This window comes from Pseudochaenichthys georgianus, chromosome 5, assembly GCF_902827115.2.
Source record: "Pseudochaenichthys georgianus chromosome 5, fPseGeo1.2, whole genome shotgun sequence".
Taxonomy (NCBI): domain Eukaryota; kingdom Metazoa; phylum Chordata; class Actinopteri; order Perciformes; family Channichthyidae; genus Pseudochaenichthys; species Pseudochaenichthys georgianus.
The window spans coordinates 31176927-31194454 of record NC_047507.1 but is presented as its reverse complement, the minus strand read 5'-3'; the positions used below and the strand labels follow the sequence as shown (position 1 = coordinate 31194454).

General features: G+C 38.8%; 1 protein-coding gene, 1 long non-coding RNA gene, 1 other non-coding gene and 1 pseudogene across 3 annotated transcripts; all 4 read left to right on the top strand.

Annotated features, from left to right (window-relative positions):
- The first annotated feature begins 842 nt into the window (after window positions 1–842).
- Window positions 843–1963, top strand: LOC117447203 (guanylin). The gene is made up of 3 exons (XM_034083876.1): window positions 843–1027; window positions 1224–1413; window positions 1534–1963. The coding sequence occupies exons 1-3, from the start codon at window positions 953–955 to the stop codon at window positions 1590–1592; spliced, it is 324 nt and encodes a 107-aa protein (XP_033939767.1). The 5' UTR covers window positions 843–952; the 3' UTR covers window positions 1593–1963.
- Window positions 1964–4771: 2808 nt separating this feature from the next.
- On the top strand, window positions 4772–6400 carry LOC117446369 (guanylin-like; annotated as a pseudogene).
- Window positions 6401–8375: 1975 nt separating this feature from the next.
- trnap-agg (transfer RNA proline (anticodon AGG)) lies at window positions 8376–8447 on the top strand. The gene has a single exon. It is a non-coding gene; the product is annotated as a tRNA-Pro (tRNA).
- A 7271-nt stretch (window positions 8448–15718) lies between these two features.
- On the top strand, window positions 15719–16611 carry LOC139433891 (uncharacterized). The gene is made up of 2 exons (XR_011643285.1): window positions 15719–15805; window positions 16294–16611. It is a non-coding gene; the product is annotated as an uncharacterized lncRNA (long non-coding RNA).
- The last annotated feature ends 917 nt before the right edge of the window (window positions 16612–17528 follow it).

Here is a 17528-nt window from a genome sequence, read left to right as displayed (position 1 = left end):
TGTGGTGTTCACAGTAGCAGAGTTAGTAACATAATCAAACAGAGAGCCACAGGACACAACATGCTCATTAAAACAATTTAACATTGTGGCCCTGTCCGATATAGATTATTTATTTATTTATTTATTGTTGTGATGCTATGAACTATGTATAGTGTAAATTGGAATGATCCACATCTGTGCTCCCGGGTGTATCTGTGTGTTTTCTTCCTGCCTGTGTACATGACATACTGTAAGCTGCTGCTCATAACCAATTGCCCCTTGCGGGATTAATAAGTTGTTGATTGAGATGCTGGGGCAATGAAAAGCATTGCTGGATGAAATTATATTTGTTCAAATATTAACTAATTGTTTTTAGTCTAATACTATGCAATTGCCTTTGTGTCAGGCAAATACAGAACTTAAATATTTAACGAATATATCTTTTTTTTCTATAAGGTTTTTTTTCTGTTTAAAAATAACACGTTTCTAAATATTATTTTTTTTTAAATGGCACTTTTTTTAAACATGACAGGATCCAGTTCTGTCAGACATGTCAGCTTGTAAAACAAAGTTCAACAGTTTGCTCAGAGGTGAGTAACAGGGCTCTCTAACAATGGGCAGCTGAGGCTTTCACCGTCATCAATGGAGCGAAAGGTAACTGTTTAACCGACCTGAGGTGTGATCAATCTACGAGACAGAGCTGCCAGCAGAGCCAGGGATCCATAAAATGATCAGACAGGTGATGAGGCAAAAGAAGGATTTATGAATTCCCTTTACAACCCTGTAAAACCCCTTCACTGTTGATTAACCCGTGAGAAAAACGTTGCACCTGCGGTCACATGACTGCAGAGCTGCAGGGCAGAACTGTTTAAAGGAGGCTTGTGGATGTAAGGAAAGCACTCACTGAGCTAAGCACCTGCTAAGCACACCAACAACAAAAGACAAAGACTCTTCAAGACAAATCGCTGTCACCATGAAGGCCACACTCGCCACCATCACTGTCCTCGTCCTGGCTCTCAGCTGGACCTCTGAGGCTGTGCGGGTTGAAGTAAGTGCATTATTTATCATTTTTGTAGTACTTACTGATCCTGGACAATAGCTTTGTTCATGCAGCTTACCCAAAACCTGCACCCTGTACTCTTTTAGATTACAAACTTGTTTTGACACATTATTTGAACTAACCCTACATCAGTTAACTGGTAAGATGCAGTTCTTTAACACCAATTATGTGTCTTTCTTTTCAGGAGAATGGATTGTCTTTCTCTCTGGAAGCCGTCATGAGGCTCCAGGAGCTGACAGAGAGCAGCGGAGCAGGACAACAGAGCCCTCGACTCAGGGCGATCACCGGGTCCCTGTGTGCCGACCCCATGCTCCCCCAGGAGTTCCTGCCCCTCTGCAGGCTGAGAGGAGCATCTGCATCCCTGTCCAGACTAGGTGAGACCACTATATTATAACAGCCAGCCTTTGAGTGGAATATTAAGTATGCCAAGTCATGAATATGGAGGTCCAGGTGATAAAAACAGTGTGTCTTACAGTCTTTTGTCTTTATTTCAGCTATGGTTCCCATGGACGTCTGTGACATCTGCGCTTTTGCTGCCTGCACCGGCTGCTAAGCAAGCAATAAACACTTTGCCCAGCTTAATACTTGTGATTTTTTTCCTCCCCCTCACAACTATAGTACTTCAGAGACAGTGACATTATGTTCCCTGATCAGAGAGGCTCTGTCTCCGGTCTTTTGGCACTTAATAGAGCAAACTAAGCCCCCAAAAAGAAAGAAATCAAACAAGGTATGTTGTTGTTGTGGATTTCTGTAAACTGTTACAGAAGCTTATTTACTTTATTTTTCATTTCCATCATGCCTTTTATTTTTGGAATGTGTTTGTTGCATTTCTATCTTACCAAGCTTTGTACTGTACACATATTTAAAAGTTCATATTTTCTTGTTTCTTAACATTGTTTTAAATAAAAAGCTTGCATTCATAAATCATGTGTACGTTGTGCTCTTTTCTGTAAACTCAATTCAATATTCTAATTATTATTATTAATATGATATATTATATATATGTATATATATATATTTTGTAATGCATTTTTCATATAAAATAGTGACATATTGGTGGTACACGGCATCAACAAATAGACATCACACGGACATTGCAAAAATAAGAAACAGCTTCGTTGAGCTATAGGAGGAGATTTGTTTTTCTCTTAGCTATTATTAAGATGTCATCTTGTCAATTATGCTCCCCCAGATAAACTCCAACCTCATTATGTTTTTTGGTGGTTCTATATCGAGTGATAATTACAACACTCAAAACCCATTTTTGTACGGTAATGTTCGTTGGCCTCCTCTGTCACAGCGACAGTTTTGATGTTCAGGGTCCTTGTGGGAAATGACAATATAATGCATTAAAAGGGGGTTGCGGTAAAAGTGCAAGCTTTGTCAACATTCCCTGTAAACATAAGGTTAAATTGTTGTAGAAATGAAATAAACCAAACCAATTGTGATCAAATATAACATCTTTTCCTGCTTTTAATACTTATTTTTGGTGAAACTTTGGTGAATGTTGTCATATTTCTCAAATGACACTATTTTGCCTGCCTAGTTCCTATTCTCCGTTTTATTTCCCATGATAATATTTTCTCTCTGTTTTCCAATAAAGCTTAGTAATTTCAAGGAATACTCACTATATGTCTGGGGTAACCAATAACTGACTTTTCTTTTAAAATCCAATTTTAAACTCAAAGGTCAACAACCATAAATCTCGAAAAACACCTGAGGTGTACAAACTTAATCCAAGTAAAAGATAAATGCATAAGAAGCAAGAGTTTGCAACACTTTTTTTTCCTACTTTCAAGTCTCACCCTTGGTGGGTTTTTAAAAAATATGTCATCACTGTACTGTCCAATGGACCATCAAAAAACGTAATAGTTGTATGATATTTGTAAAATCCTAAAGTCCATCTCAACCAGGGTTACTAGACCAGAGGTGCCGCTAGGGGAGCCTGCATCATCCCATTTAGGAAAAGTGCATTCAGCCAGGCTGTCTTTTCATTCCACGCATCCCATCAATGGAATTCAATACCACAACCAATAAGAGAATCCTCATCCTACTACACATTCAAGCACAGTATTAAAAAGTGGCTCATTAATAATCAACAGTGTCGTCAGCACTGATGTGTGGGTGTAGGTGTGTGTATTGTGAATGTTTTATTTATTATCATGACTTGCTCTTATCTGTATTCAGTGATGTCATCTATTGTAAATATGTACAATGGTATAACGATGTCGTGGTATTTTCATTATTGCTTTTAGGATGTCTATCACCATCTGGCAAAGGGACTATCGGTGAAAACTAGCCTTTTGGCTAATTTGAGTACTTTTACATTACATTACATGTCATGTCATGTCATGTCACTTGTTAGACGCTTTTATCCAAAGCGACTTACATACTGAATACTGTGGGCAATCCCCACAGGAGCAATTTGGGGTGAAGTGTCCCAGGGACACAACGACATGCTGACTGCAGTGGGGTTTGAACCTGTGCTCTCCTGATCCCAACACCAACACACAACCCACTGCACCCACACGTCTCCCTACATGTTTTAATATGTTGATTAATGTACACGGTCCCTTGTTTTAAATCAATCAATTCAATTCAACAATGAAATCAAAATATTCGCTTTGTGGATTTTCCAAAAGTTAGTTTGACAGTTATTTAATGTTTTCTTTAATATATGTTGTATGTTTGTATTTGTGTGTGAGAGGGATATTAAGTGAAAATTGTTATCATAATACTGTGATGCTCGACTCCCAGGCAACAATGTCTTTTAAAGTGAAAGATATTGTGTACAGATCCAGCAAAGTCTGAGCTTTCAAAATATAAAATAATAAGAAAACCTTGATTTCATGAGTGAACCTGCAGAATATGTTTGATTTTAATAATAATAATAATGATAATAATAATAATACATTTGATTTCTAAGCGCTTTTTCAGGTGCTCAAAGACACTTTACAGTGGTGATAAAAAGGAAATAAAATAAAATATAAAAAGTTGAATTAAAATATTAGAACAGCAACACAACATTATTCACACATAATACTTTCTGACCTTGATGTGACTCCTGAAACAATCAGTTCACACAGTCGGTTACAATTCATTGTTGATGGAGCAGCTCCAGACTTTGACCGACACTGACATCACTCCTGACTCTTATCTGTTGTCAAACTTTGGGATAAAGCTTCCCATGACGTGAAACTACACATAAGTGATACTTGACACTTTATGGTGCATTTAAAATGCCTTTTCCTGACTGTGTAACCAAACAAAGAAGTTCCCATTTGCATCAGCAAAGAGTCATAATATCACAGCTTTGCAAACAAGTGACTTATTTGGTCAGCTCTGTTCGTATGGCCTCTCCCTTATCAGACGGCTCTGTGGCGAATACCTGTGGGAGAGAGATTTATGGCGTGGCACTGAGGCATCTGTTGCTTAAGAATGAAACCCAAAGTAAATAATCAAGTATAGCGCTGGCGGAGGAAACACGGGGATAGAGGTTATAAATATCTAAAGGATTATGGTTATAAACTAAAAGAGGATCCAGAACGCTAACAGTGGCAATACCTTTGGTTATCTTTTAGCCACAGAGTTTCCCCCTACTTTCAAATCTTAGCCAATAAATCCCTCACTGACCTGTCCAGACTCCCTATAAGAGGCCGAGCAGACATCCAGAGACACAGAGGAATCTCTCCTCTGAACTGAGAAGCATCTTGCATCATCTGAAAATGAGGAATGCTCAGTGTCGTCCTTGTTTTGGTGCTGTGTGGGTGCAGTGGAGCTCTGGGTGTGAAGGTTAAAGTGAGTATTACTTGTTCTTGAAATACTTTGACCTTCGTCATCTTATCACTCATGCTGCTTCTATTTTTCAGTATTTTATGAATGCATCTGAATGGTAGTTATTGACACCAATACATCTAAATGTCTCTTTCTCATCCCCTTTCTTTTGGAAGTTCTGCATGATTTATTTTGTGCTCACAGTTTTTCTTGTCCTCCCCTAGGTTGGAGACAGGGTCTTCCCCTTGGAGGCAGTGAAGCAGCTGAAGGAAACTGATGGATTTCGATGACAACGTTAGCCCTCGCGTCGCTGAGACGAGCTTGGTAGCTGCTTGTGCTAATCCTGTCCTGCCTCAAGTCTTTCGGACAGTTGCCAAGGGAAGGGGACAGGCATCATTTTCTCCCAAACTAGGTAAGACTTTGCAAAAAATTATATAATTGTTAAAAACCTATTCTTAATTGAACTAGACAAAAAGGCATTTTGGGCACCTAATTTCAGTGGTGAATTAATACACATTCGGTGCAAATATTAATATTGACGAAACCAGCACATCGAATTAGCCATGTCCATTATAGTGAAGCAACATATCGATTCACTCATAAATGTGTTTTGAATAGTTTTTGCACACAAATGGAGCTGTATGGCAGGGAGGAACAAGCTCTTTTGTGTTTTGTCTTTCAAAGAGATATGCTTAACACAACCAAACACTTCCCTGATGAAGGAGCTGTGTCAGTTAGCTGGTTAGCCTAGCGTAGCACTGAAAACTTAGCCTGGCTGCCCAGTTTGTAAATCAATGAGTTACATCTCATTTGTTTTTTTCTGTACATCAATTCATTCAGACATGAAAGTGAGACATTACTTTCAGCAAGAAAACAACAATTTGGACTATTCCTGATAAAAGGACCTGCTTTACCACCCACAGAATTGCTCAGTGAGAACAATTTTAACATTTGGATTTTGGTACATTCATACAGGAAACAATCTCACAGGCTCTTAGAGACGCTGTTTTATCCCTCAGAAATGTCCTTGCTCCTGACTTGAATTAAACCACCCTAACATCAGGCGCAGGCTTCAGTTTGCTCAAATGGATTCCTGGAGTTCCCTGTTTACACTTTATATTGTGCACATCCTGCAATTGCTGCACCATAAAGAGGCTCTGGAGTGATAATGCCAGACAAGAGGCCCTATGAATGGCTGTTGAAATACTCTTTCGGGGCCATTGAAGCTCAATAGACAAAGGCAACAACATTGTGGGTATATTGAGACGCATACAGAAACGGATCTCGTTTTCAAAATTACAGCATTACATGAAAGTGAAAACCTGGTACTTGGGTGGGGAACAAAACACTTTCACTTTTTCATTTCCAATCAGACTAATATTTATGTTTTTCTTTCTGTTTCTTGCACTTTCCAGCCTCTATCATGGCGTCTTCAGATCCTTGTGAGATATGTGTCAACCCTTCCTGCTATGGGTGTCTGAACTGAGGCTGCCATCTGCTAGAAACATACGTCTGACTGAGAGCCTTTGGGGCCGTCATCCTACATCCTTCTTTAACATTCATATGGCAACCATTGACTTCGGCAATACACATCTTGTCACCTAACCAACTCATGGGTCTCATGGCTCACTGGTCGACATACACATTTGTAATTGATATATAGGCTTATCAAACAATTTAAAACTGGGTTTTGACCATTTTTACAAGTTTTGGTAGATGCTAAAGTAAAATGGCAAAGCAGATGTTTTGCATTATTTTAATATTACTTTGTTGTCTTCTTATTGAACTTTTTATGTATTGAGTGTGTGCAGCTTCTTGATAATAAAAATATGTATTCTTTGCATCCTTAAAAGCAGTTTTTACTTGTTTCAAGAATAATGTAATGCTCACACACACACACGTCTCACCTTTTTATACAAACACAAAATCACACACACACATACACACACACACAGCTAATTTATTAAACAGTATTTAGGAACGTTCATAACTGACATTAATAATAATAATAATAATAATAATAATAATAATGATACATTTTATTTGTTAGGCGCCTTCATGACACCCAAGGACACCATACATTTGTTGAAAAAAGAAAACGCTATAGGCAACAGTACATGATAAAAACACAAACAGGAAATCATGGAGGAGACAATGAAGTGGACACAAATGAAACATATAATGGGGAGCACTGCCAGTGAGTAGGCAGATTTGAACAGGTGGGTTTTAATTGGGATTTGAATATGGTGATTGTGTCTGACTGTCGGATGTGCGGGGGGAGGGAGTTCCAGAGGACTGGGAGCAGTGCAGCTAAAGGCCCGAGCACCCATGGTGACGAGGCGTGGGGTGGGGACGGTTAGCAGACCAGCAGAGGAGGAGCGGAGGGAGCGAGAGGAGGTATACTCCTGAAGAAGGTCAGCCAGATAAGGGGGTGCCAGGTTATGTAGGGCTTTGTAAGTGAGCAGTAGGTTGCATGATATCAGTGACCTGCTTTCCTATTCCCTGTGCTTCACATTTATCAGATGGCACACATGTCAATGGATCAGTTAATGCACAGGCCAAAGTGATCAACTTCAACAATCAGTGTGCTTAATCCATGGTGGCTGATGTGTGTTCCTGTGCATTAAAATAATTAGATATGAAACCGGGACAATGTTCTTACTTACTGAGACAACTACACTAATACAAAAGCAATCCCAATACAGAAAGTGACAATATAAAAAAACGTGCATACGTAAAGAACTTCTTCTTTTTTAATGTAACCTTCATTTAGCTAAAATGTTTTACTTTGACAAGGCAGTATTAATTACAAATATCAAAATAAAGAAATAAGAGAATTAGGAAATGAATATCAAGTAGACAATAGTTTACAGACCTTAAATAAAATACAATTAAATAACTAAGAAATAAAATACATTAATCTAGTTCATTTTGTATAAAGCCAGCGTTCACATTATTTGTATCGTTTCATTTTATGGATTTACTATTGGATATTGTTAATTTATTTTATTAATCTATTCTTTACACTTGACATCTATGTTATGTGTGTCTGTCCACCCTTGGATATGGCTATTATAAATATATATAAAAAATTACTGAAACAGTGACAGACACATTTCTGGATGGAGTGAGACCTCTCGTCTCTTTGGATCTGTGTTTCCTCTTTTCAACGTTTGTCGACCTCTGCCGGTTGGTAGGTGGCGATCCCATCGGTAACTAAAGATGTCCGACAATCACTGCTTGCGAGTCGACTTTAGCTTAGTGTAGGGTAAGCTACACAGATAACAAACCTATTATTTCAATTGTTGCAACGGTGTTTTTACGTTTAAGTGCCCATTTCTTTCTTTGCAGTTACTTTCGAATGTTGATTCGCTTATTCAAAGACATGGGTCGCCATGATACTGCAGTCACTTCAAATAGAAATAAAAATATAAATGTTTGTGGGGCATACACAACATTTCTGTTCTGCCTACAATACAAATATCTAACTTAATCAAACAGGAGAGAAGTCAGTGGTATTTTCAGTATATATAATTCTCTATATGATTGCCTTGCGTCACGCGGTTCGTTGGTCTAGGGGTATGATTCTCGCTTAGGGTGCGAGAGGTCCCGGGTTCAAATCCCGGACGAGCCCTCCCATTTTTAGAAGTTTAATGATTATTAAAAGAATCCACTTGTCTGTTCATGTTATAATGCCTCAACAACACGATGGAACTGTTCAACATCAGTATGTTATGAGTTTAAAACAATTATATTCATTCTTCTTTTCGTTGTTTACGAATGTTCCTTGACTTCATTAAGTCACTTAGTTACACTCATTTAATGAATGTAGCAGGGTATTCTCATGTCTCACACAATTATGAGTTCACAACACATTGTGTAACTTGAGTCTATACTCACCAGGTGTATGAAAAAAAGAAGTGTAAGGACACTGATATGATCAGCCAAACATCGGGAGAATTTCCTTCACAGTTGTTTTGTAGGTTACCCTGCCATAGGCCCTTTCTCATTTCTCTAACTCCCCTCCTCGACTCCTATCCTCGAGACTTAGTCCCGCCCACAGGAGATGCGAGCCGAAGAGAGAGGAGGGGAAGCAGCAGGCGGTTAGAGAAATGAGAACCCCCCCCTCTCTGGTCGCTACAGTGAGGACAATAAATTACGGGCCATAAGTTGTATTTACAAGTATTGAAAGTAAGCAGAGGACACCAAACCAACTGAGACCTGTCTGTCCGCTGCATCTACGCACACACTGTACCACACACACGCACCTACAACTAACAGCCTAACAGCCGTTGTGTATTTTATTATGTGAAGCAATGGTTTTAGAAAAATATCGACTCTTTGTTTGTATATATCTACTAAACTAAAGCAAATAAAGAGAGTAGGCCTGTTATACTGAGTGATATATATTATACACACTGCTCTGCTTTCTGCACGGACCTCACAGCTGTTCTCTCTGTAAACATCCCAGCGATGAGAGCAGTTAATAAAATAATATCCAGGGGATGCATGCAGAGCTGTCATTGGCTGAGATAAGTCCGGCCGTGCGTCACGACTCTTTGAAACATCTCTGTTCCCAGAAATGCATCGACGAAGGAGCCGTGGAGGACCGTGGAGGACCCATCAGTGTATCCTCGGTTATAGCTCCTCCAGAGAGCCTCCTCGACGCTCGATCCTCGGTCCTCGAAGTGCATTTAGAGAAATGAGGGCTGAAAGTCGAATAGTCCATTTAGCTTAGGAACCTTCCTAAAGGAGTGAAATGACCCGGAAGTCCCTCAGTGGCAGCATGATAAGTGCCGTTCGAATTCTCTAGAATGATGAGAATGATAGGAAAGGAGGTTTCAAACTTCCTTTATAACTCCTTTAGCTTAGGAACCACTGGACCTCCCTAACCGACCAGGAGAAGGCGAAAATGCTGCCCCACAATGCCTTGCAGCCGCAGCATTTGCCGTCACTCAACAGTCGGGCCGTTCACGGAAACAACCGATTATGACCGAGAAATGATATCATGAAAGTTACGGTGCTTATAAAGCATTTTAAAACGTAGGTGGGTAAGTTGCCAAAGTGCTTTGTTTTGAACGTTCATCAGTATTATAATCAAAAAGAGAAATATGAAAGTTAGTTTTTACTGAAATTATCAAATAAGTCAACATTTTACAGTCTTTACTGAGCTGTGTGGAGTTTGTTCAACTTTTAAAAGATGTTTGAATGGTGATATACACAGTGATAGATGTTAAGGACTAACGTTTATAATAAATACATTTGTATTGATTTTAAGATCTTTAGTTCATACAATCATACGTATTGGGATCATTTGTATTAATGTGGACCGGAGGGAGAGGGTGACGAGCAATAAGTTTCACTTTCCTTTTTTATTTCAATTCCAGCTTTGGTCATGAAGAATATGGTTTCTCTGTTGTCCACGTTCATAAAGCATAAAGCAGCAGCATCAGAGCACGGTGCAGAGTCTCTAGATGAGTTTACAGTAGTCCCTCGTTCTTATTAAACATCCATGTTGTAGTCCGCTGTATAGAAAACTGTAGTTTCCATAGTTCCCCCACAGCAAGCAGACGCACATTCATGACGTCCGCTGGCGCATCATAAACACGTCGGATAGTGAAAGTGCATTCGCATTCTCTAAAGTACCGCAGTCTCTTCTCCTAAGTCCTTTGGAATTCTCCTGTCCACTATCCCTTAACCCCGTGACGTTTCACTCAGAGGTCAAGGAATAGACGTTAGAACTTAGGAGCTGATCTTTGGACTATTCGAGCCCATATGTCCTTCAACATGGCACGCTGAAATGTATTTCCGGGTCACTACCGGAGGACCGAGGAGTCGAGGAGGGGGATTTGATGAAATGAGAAAGGGGCCATAGTCACTTTTACCTGGCTGGTCACTGTCATATTGCGTCACTTCCTCAATTCTGCTAGACTTTCACCTACCAAGTGACACATCCGGGCCACAATTTAAATACCACGCGGGATGTTCATTCAGGTGTGAGACAAAACCTATTTCACAAAGTCTGCAACGCCTTTGAACAGCAGGATAAGGAGCCGACTGTTTGAGGTAAGTTTAGTGCGCTATCAAGCTGTGTTAAATACTGCCTGTCAAACGAAATGCCAGGTACCGATAACACTAGGATTGAACGCTTGGAGATGCACGAGAACGGTATAGAGGCAAGCTATCATGATTGCCAAGACTATAGTGCATTAATCTTCAACAACAGTTGTAGCACCTTTTTGTTTTTAAATGTATGTGTAGTCATTTTGAGTGTCTCTGTTGTCATTGTTTTATTCTCGGTTATAGGCCTAGTAACTTAAAGTTTCTTTGTGATTGGTTTGTTCTTGTAGTTTTCCCCCCTGTGTTGTTTGTATTATTAGATGTATTTGCCACACAATTCCTGCATTAATCTTCAAATAATTGTTAAGCCTATTTGTTCTCTTTATGCTCATTTTGAGTCTCTTTGTAGTCATTTACATCTCTTTTGTACTCATGCTAAGTCTACAGGTAATTGAGTTGGTATTGTAAGTTGTTTCTTATGTTCGACACATTTTGTAGTGTCTCTTTGTTTTCTTTTTGTTTACTTTTGAGTCTCAATATTTTTCTTTTATATTTAGGCGCTTTGTTTATCTTTTATGTATTCGTTTAATCATATAGAGATTTAGTGTGGTTGTTTTTCAAATGATGTGTGTATATAATGGTTTAAATCAGCACCTTTACCACCTACAGCTATACAATCTCATTTAAACCCCTAATCATAACAAAAACAATACAAATAATACTGTGATATGTAACATACATTAAGTAAAAGAGTAATTATTTTAATAATAAATACTTTTTGGTAAGTTTTGCTGTAGTTGTACTTCTGCTCAGTGTGCACATTCCTCTCAATAGCCACCAGAGGTCACAATTTACTAAACTATGTTTTCTATACTGGGAGAACTTCAATTGCATGCTTGTAGCATATTGATATATCCTCTGCATTTGATTTCATGAAATTGTGTTTTTATTTAAAACAACAGCTCTGTTAAGGTTAGTTTATTTAAATAGCACATTGTCAGACTCAAAGGCAATTCAAATTGCTTTAAATAGGCATTAACAATAATTAAAAACAAAAAGACAATTCATAAAAGGGATAAGAGTGATCGCAGCAGAAAGTGCTGATGATAAGGCCCAATTGGAGCATCTGTGGATAGGCAGCATTACAAAGAAAAGTTTTTAACCTTGATTTATAAGAACTAATTTTCGAGCAGTTTGTTCCAGGTTCATGGTGCATAGAAGCTTAAAGCTGCCTCATCGAATTTAGTTCTGACCCTTGGGACGACGAGTAAGTAAAAGTACGATTTTTGAAGTGTATTCTTTGGAAGCCAGTGCTTCAACTGCAATGTGGTCAATTATTCTAGTTTTGGTGAGGACTCTGGCGGCAGCATTCTGGATAGTTGTAGTTGTCTTGTTGATTCTTTTTTAACGTTTTTTCTGTTGGATGCCTCCATGACAATGGAAGCTAACACAGATTCACCAAACAACAAGACTCTATGAAAAGTTCCTCTTTTATATGGAGAGTATCAACTAATTAATAATAAAGACCCTGACAACCTTCCAAAGAAGCCCTTAGTGAGTGAGATTCCCTTGGGAACATGTCATTTAAAGTTATTTAAGGTTATCTTCACCTAATGAGGAATGTTTTTATTTTCACAGCTTGTGTTTGAAAAGAGATACCCTCCCTCCTTCAGCTTTTCTAGTTATCCTGCTGGAGATAATCCCAGTATGCACTTAGAGGAGCATGTTGTCAGTCTGTATGATAGGGAAAACAAACCAACAGATGATCACATAAACATCAAAGACTGAGAGTTTCAATGTCACCTTGCTGTGCACGTCTTTGGACTTTTGGAGGACATGCAAGGCCCACACAGGAAGGCCTGCCAGGTCAGGTCCATGGCCACAGTTTTTTTGTGGTAAAGCGATGAGTAAAACCAACTGAAAACATGTGTATTGACTTTGAAGTCTGTCGGGTTTACAAAGTCCTTTTAAACTCGACTTTCCTCACCCGCGCTTATTGACTTTGAAGGACCAGCACGGATTGAGTAATGTTGATTTGTGTGTGCCTGTCACACGCTTTAAGTAATAAACTGTCACTGATTCGTCTCAAATGCATCACTACAAATGTAAAAGTAAATCTTGATTTCAACATGTTGCTGTCAACTAAGCTGCAAAAGGCTACTGGAAATACCAGTAGCCTACATGTGGATATTGACTTCTCAAAATTGTTGCCATCCTTAGTAACTGTTTGTTCCTGTATTTGCAGTTTAGTTGGAACATTGTAACCCTCAATATTCTTTGGTACTTTGTAAAAATGGGTCCATGAATTCTGACCGAAGTAAATAAAGTACATTTCCAGTAACTTTTTATTATCCACTTATGGGATAATTCATTTTGTTTACTAATTGATTGGTTTATGAAATATCACTTAAAAATACTCATTAGGATTTCCTAAAGCCCAATGTGATGTATTAAAATTAATTATATGCGCCGGTGAAGATGGCCACATTGTCTTTTGGCTCCTCTCCAACTTTGCCCTTTTCAGAATTTATTTTAGTGTTTATTTACTTTTTGCCATTTGTATGGTACATGGTTCGCAACATGCAAGCCGACCGCACCAACTCTGTTATACAATATATAGCAGGGAGGAACTTCTTCACATCAGAAACTTTGTGGACAATAGGCTCTGTGCACAAGATGGCGTCTATCAACTTCCGGTGGGTGTGTGTGAGGCCGAGTACTTCCCGTTTGAGTACCGAGTTTTTACAGTTTGACAGTTTGTTATGTCACACCAAGAGCAAGAATGAGCGGATTTCGGGGTAAAGAAAGGCGATTGGCTTTCCAGCGGGTAAGAAACTTGGCACTACATTGCTGTGTGCCCCTTTGTACAAATTCGTCCCGTTATAATCGGGAGATAAGTTTCCATTCATTTCGGCAAGCCTGGGCAACAACGATTAAAAGATTTCTTGCTCCCAAACGAATTGTGTTATTGTGGTTATTACAAAAAGCAGTTATACCATACTATGTTTAGATACTCATGAATTATATACGGTCAAAACAAACGCACACATAAATAACATAGGAAAATACATAATTTAATAAATCCACAATATAACATTTTACAGATTAATTTAATACACTTTTACAAAGGTTGATATATCGGAGGGAAAATACATATTTAAACATTTCAATAAGTCAATGCATATTTAAGTGATGCTAGTTTATATAACAGATGTACAATATCCAGAAAGTAGATGCAAAAAATATATATGTGTGTATTTCCAACATTTCCTCTGAACGAGTGTTATATCAATGCAAGATAAGTTAGTTAGCATCCACAACTTTTGTTAATGGATAACTATTGAGTAAGTTGATGAGTGAGCCATTCGGTTTTTTTTTTCGTGGTGGGATGTCTGCTGAGAAGTCCTTGTATGCCTCGCTGACTTTGAGGACATCTGGGTCTGGCAGCTCCCCCCGCACGGCCTTGAAACGTGTACTCCATAGACCAGTGGTTCCCAAACTTTTTGTGCCCAAGGCACACCAAAGGACAAGTAAAAATCTCAAGGCACACCTATTGTGCAAAATAGCCCTTATAACACGTGTTATCACTCATATGTATCATGTAAAATATCTGTAAATGTGCATAATTATTTACTAATGCCAAATAAAATGTGACAAAGACAACTATATTACTATTAAATTAATTTGAAACTTTATCAAATTAGGCAAAGGAAACTCAGCAGAAACTCAGCACAGAGAACTGTCAATGCAAGGAAGCTGCATTGTCCATGGTCCTGAACTACAAATTATAAATGTAACATTTCAGCAATCAGCATTGAAACATGTGCTATTGTAAATATTTTTGCCGACTTACAAATTAGTGAGATACATGTGCCTGTCGGGGCGTGCAGAATTTTGTAATCCTTGGTGGCACTGAGGAGAGGCCACTCGCAAGTCCTGTTCAACAGAGCGGTGACCTCCTGTTGTTCTTCATGTAAATCAGAGTAGAGAACGCCAACTCCAGAGATGGGGTCGTTACTAAAAAAATGTAATATATTACATATTACTTAAAAAAATAAATAATATATTACACTACTTCGTTACTATCTACATAAAGTAACTCGTTACTTTACTCGCCGAGCACGTACGAACTGCGCATGCGTGAGTGGCAATAACTTTCCTTACCAGCAGGCGGCGGTAGTGTGTATTTGTCATTCAAAACAGGCAACAACCGGAAGACCGAGAAGAAGAACTACGTGATATAAACAAAAAAGCATGTGTTCTTTGCAGGTGTTTGTTGAGGTTTGACGTGGTGTTTACAGCAGTGGATAACAGCTTCTGGCCTGCACACAGTTTGCACCTCACCGTCACATTCCTATCTATTCTTCGGATGAACTCAAAATAATGGGCATACCTCCACCACCCCTGGAAAGTTATCGCTGACTCAGCCATGTTTATGCAGCACTGCACGTGGAGATATGACGCAAATCGCGCAGATTACGTACATATAAACCTACAAAGTACTGATATAGTACATTACAAAATAATTATTTTTGTGTAGTTGTATATTGCAATAATAATGTATGGTTGTCACAAAATCCCACGGCACACCCGGACTTGCCTCAAGGCACACCAGTGTGCCGCGGCACACCGTTTGGGAACCACTGCCATAGACTGTATATATAAATGGACGTAGGGTCCGTGACGTCACCCATAGGAATCTGCAGAGTTGCCGTGAAGCCCTTAATAGGCGGAGTCGGCCACTAACGGCTCGACAGTGACGTCAGAGTTCAACTCCCGCCTTCTCCAGCCTGCTCCAAATAAGGGCAAAGAGGCGGAGCCGAGGCGGGACCTGCTGCCACCGAGCTGGAAGTTCCAGAGCTAGCTGAAGCTACCAAGCTAAGCTAACATGCTCCCCATCTGCACACTGCCGTCGCATTTTACGTTTCTAAGGTAAGCGGACATAAAACTATTCAGCAAAACTATAAATAATAATCTAAGTTATTGAGTTTTTAGCATAATACTTCAGAATCTTAAAACCCCTTAATGTTTGTATGCAATTGTGCTAAATTCAACACTGGAATTACACTAGTTATTTGTATTTTGATATCACTTAATTATACATTTAAGCCAAGCTAAGGTACATGTGATGGTAGCTAGTTAGTGCTCTTACCTGTGAGGCCTCCTCCAAACAGCATAATAACCAGACTGTATCATTAAAACTAAGTACCAGTTCTAGATCCTTGACTTTAGACAAACAATTCAAAAGACAACATGTATTTAAAGACCAATCTTTACTTGAAGGTGCCCCTTAACCTGATATATTAGTTATACAGTAATAGTATTGACAATCTAAAAAAACTGAGCAACTCAACAGTCAACTTTATGTTTCTTATTGTCTAAAGCATTTATTATTTTCATTTTCCCCCTCTCATATTCAGTGTGGACGGATTGAGACAGCATGGTGTCCAGAGAGCTGCAGAGACTTCAGGGAGAAACCTCCGTGTGATGGACGTCCAGTCTGTTGGTGTGGAGAGGACTGAGGGTCTTTCCTCAGCGAGGAGGACCAGGGCTGATGGAGGAGCCCATGCTGGGCACAGCTCATACCAACTGCACAGGCCTAGTCTGTCACTTTATTTGACTAAATGTGTTTACTTATAAATGTAATAGGTTTACACCTTCTGTCCATATGTGCTTTTTATTTAAAACATTTGATTAACTTTTGGTTCACATTTCAATAAATTGTATTTGTATTTGCATCCTTTCGTCCATTATTCTTACTGAAAATGTTAGATTACACATTCACATCTGACTGAAGATTGGCCCCATTTATTTGTGATGTTGCAAACTCTGCGGTACAAGGCACAAGTGATGTGAAGCTCATAAAGTGAGGCAAATAGAAATAATCAGCTGATGGAGTGTCTCATAACATCAGCTTTTAATGTTCCTCTTGGATGTTCTTCTTGACCCTCAGAGAAGGAGAACATGTCGTGTCTTTTCATCAACATTGAAATATATGTTATTATCAAAATAATATTTAACTGTTACAAAACGTAGTGCAACTGTAGAAGCTTGCTCTGTTGTCTCACTGAAAGAATAACTTTTACCACGTTTTTACAGACAATATTGAGAGATAAATAGTAGCAGTTCTCACTGTGTTAAATATCTTTGCCTTCAATACATTAAATTAGAAAGCTGACAAAGTCATATTGCTAAATATCTAAAATGTAACTTTTTGCATGGAATAAACCCTCAACTTAACTGATGTGTAGGTGATCTAGTATTGTTTATTGGAATGTATATCAATGTATTCAAGTCAATACTTCATTCATTTAAACCAATATCTTTCTTGATTCTTTGTACAGTATGAAAAAAGAGTCTTTGTACCTGTGCTGAAGTTCACTGCTGTGAGGAGTCCAGTTCTGTCTCTCACTCTCTGGTCCAGCCTGTCTGCATCACCTGGACACCTTAAACAAACAGATATATATATATGTAAAGTACCATGTGTACAAACAATATGACTGATTCTCTTCTGTTGAACATGTTGGATTGTGTATTGTCCGAGTCAGGGTCCTTTTTATTTTACTGTAACTTCGGAAGTTGTGTTACCAATGCTTACTGTTTATTTGATAACCATTTGGTAATGCAATTAATAAAAACAATAAGGTTTGGGTTC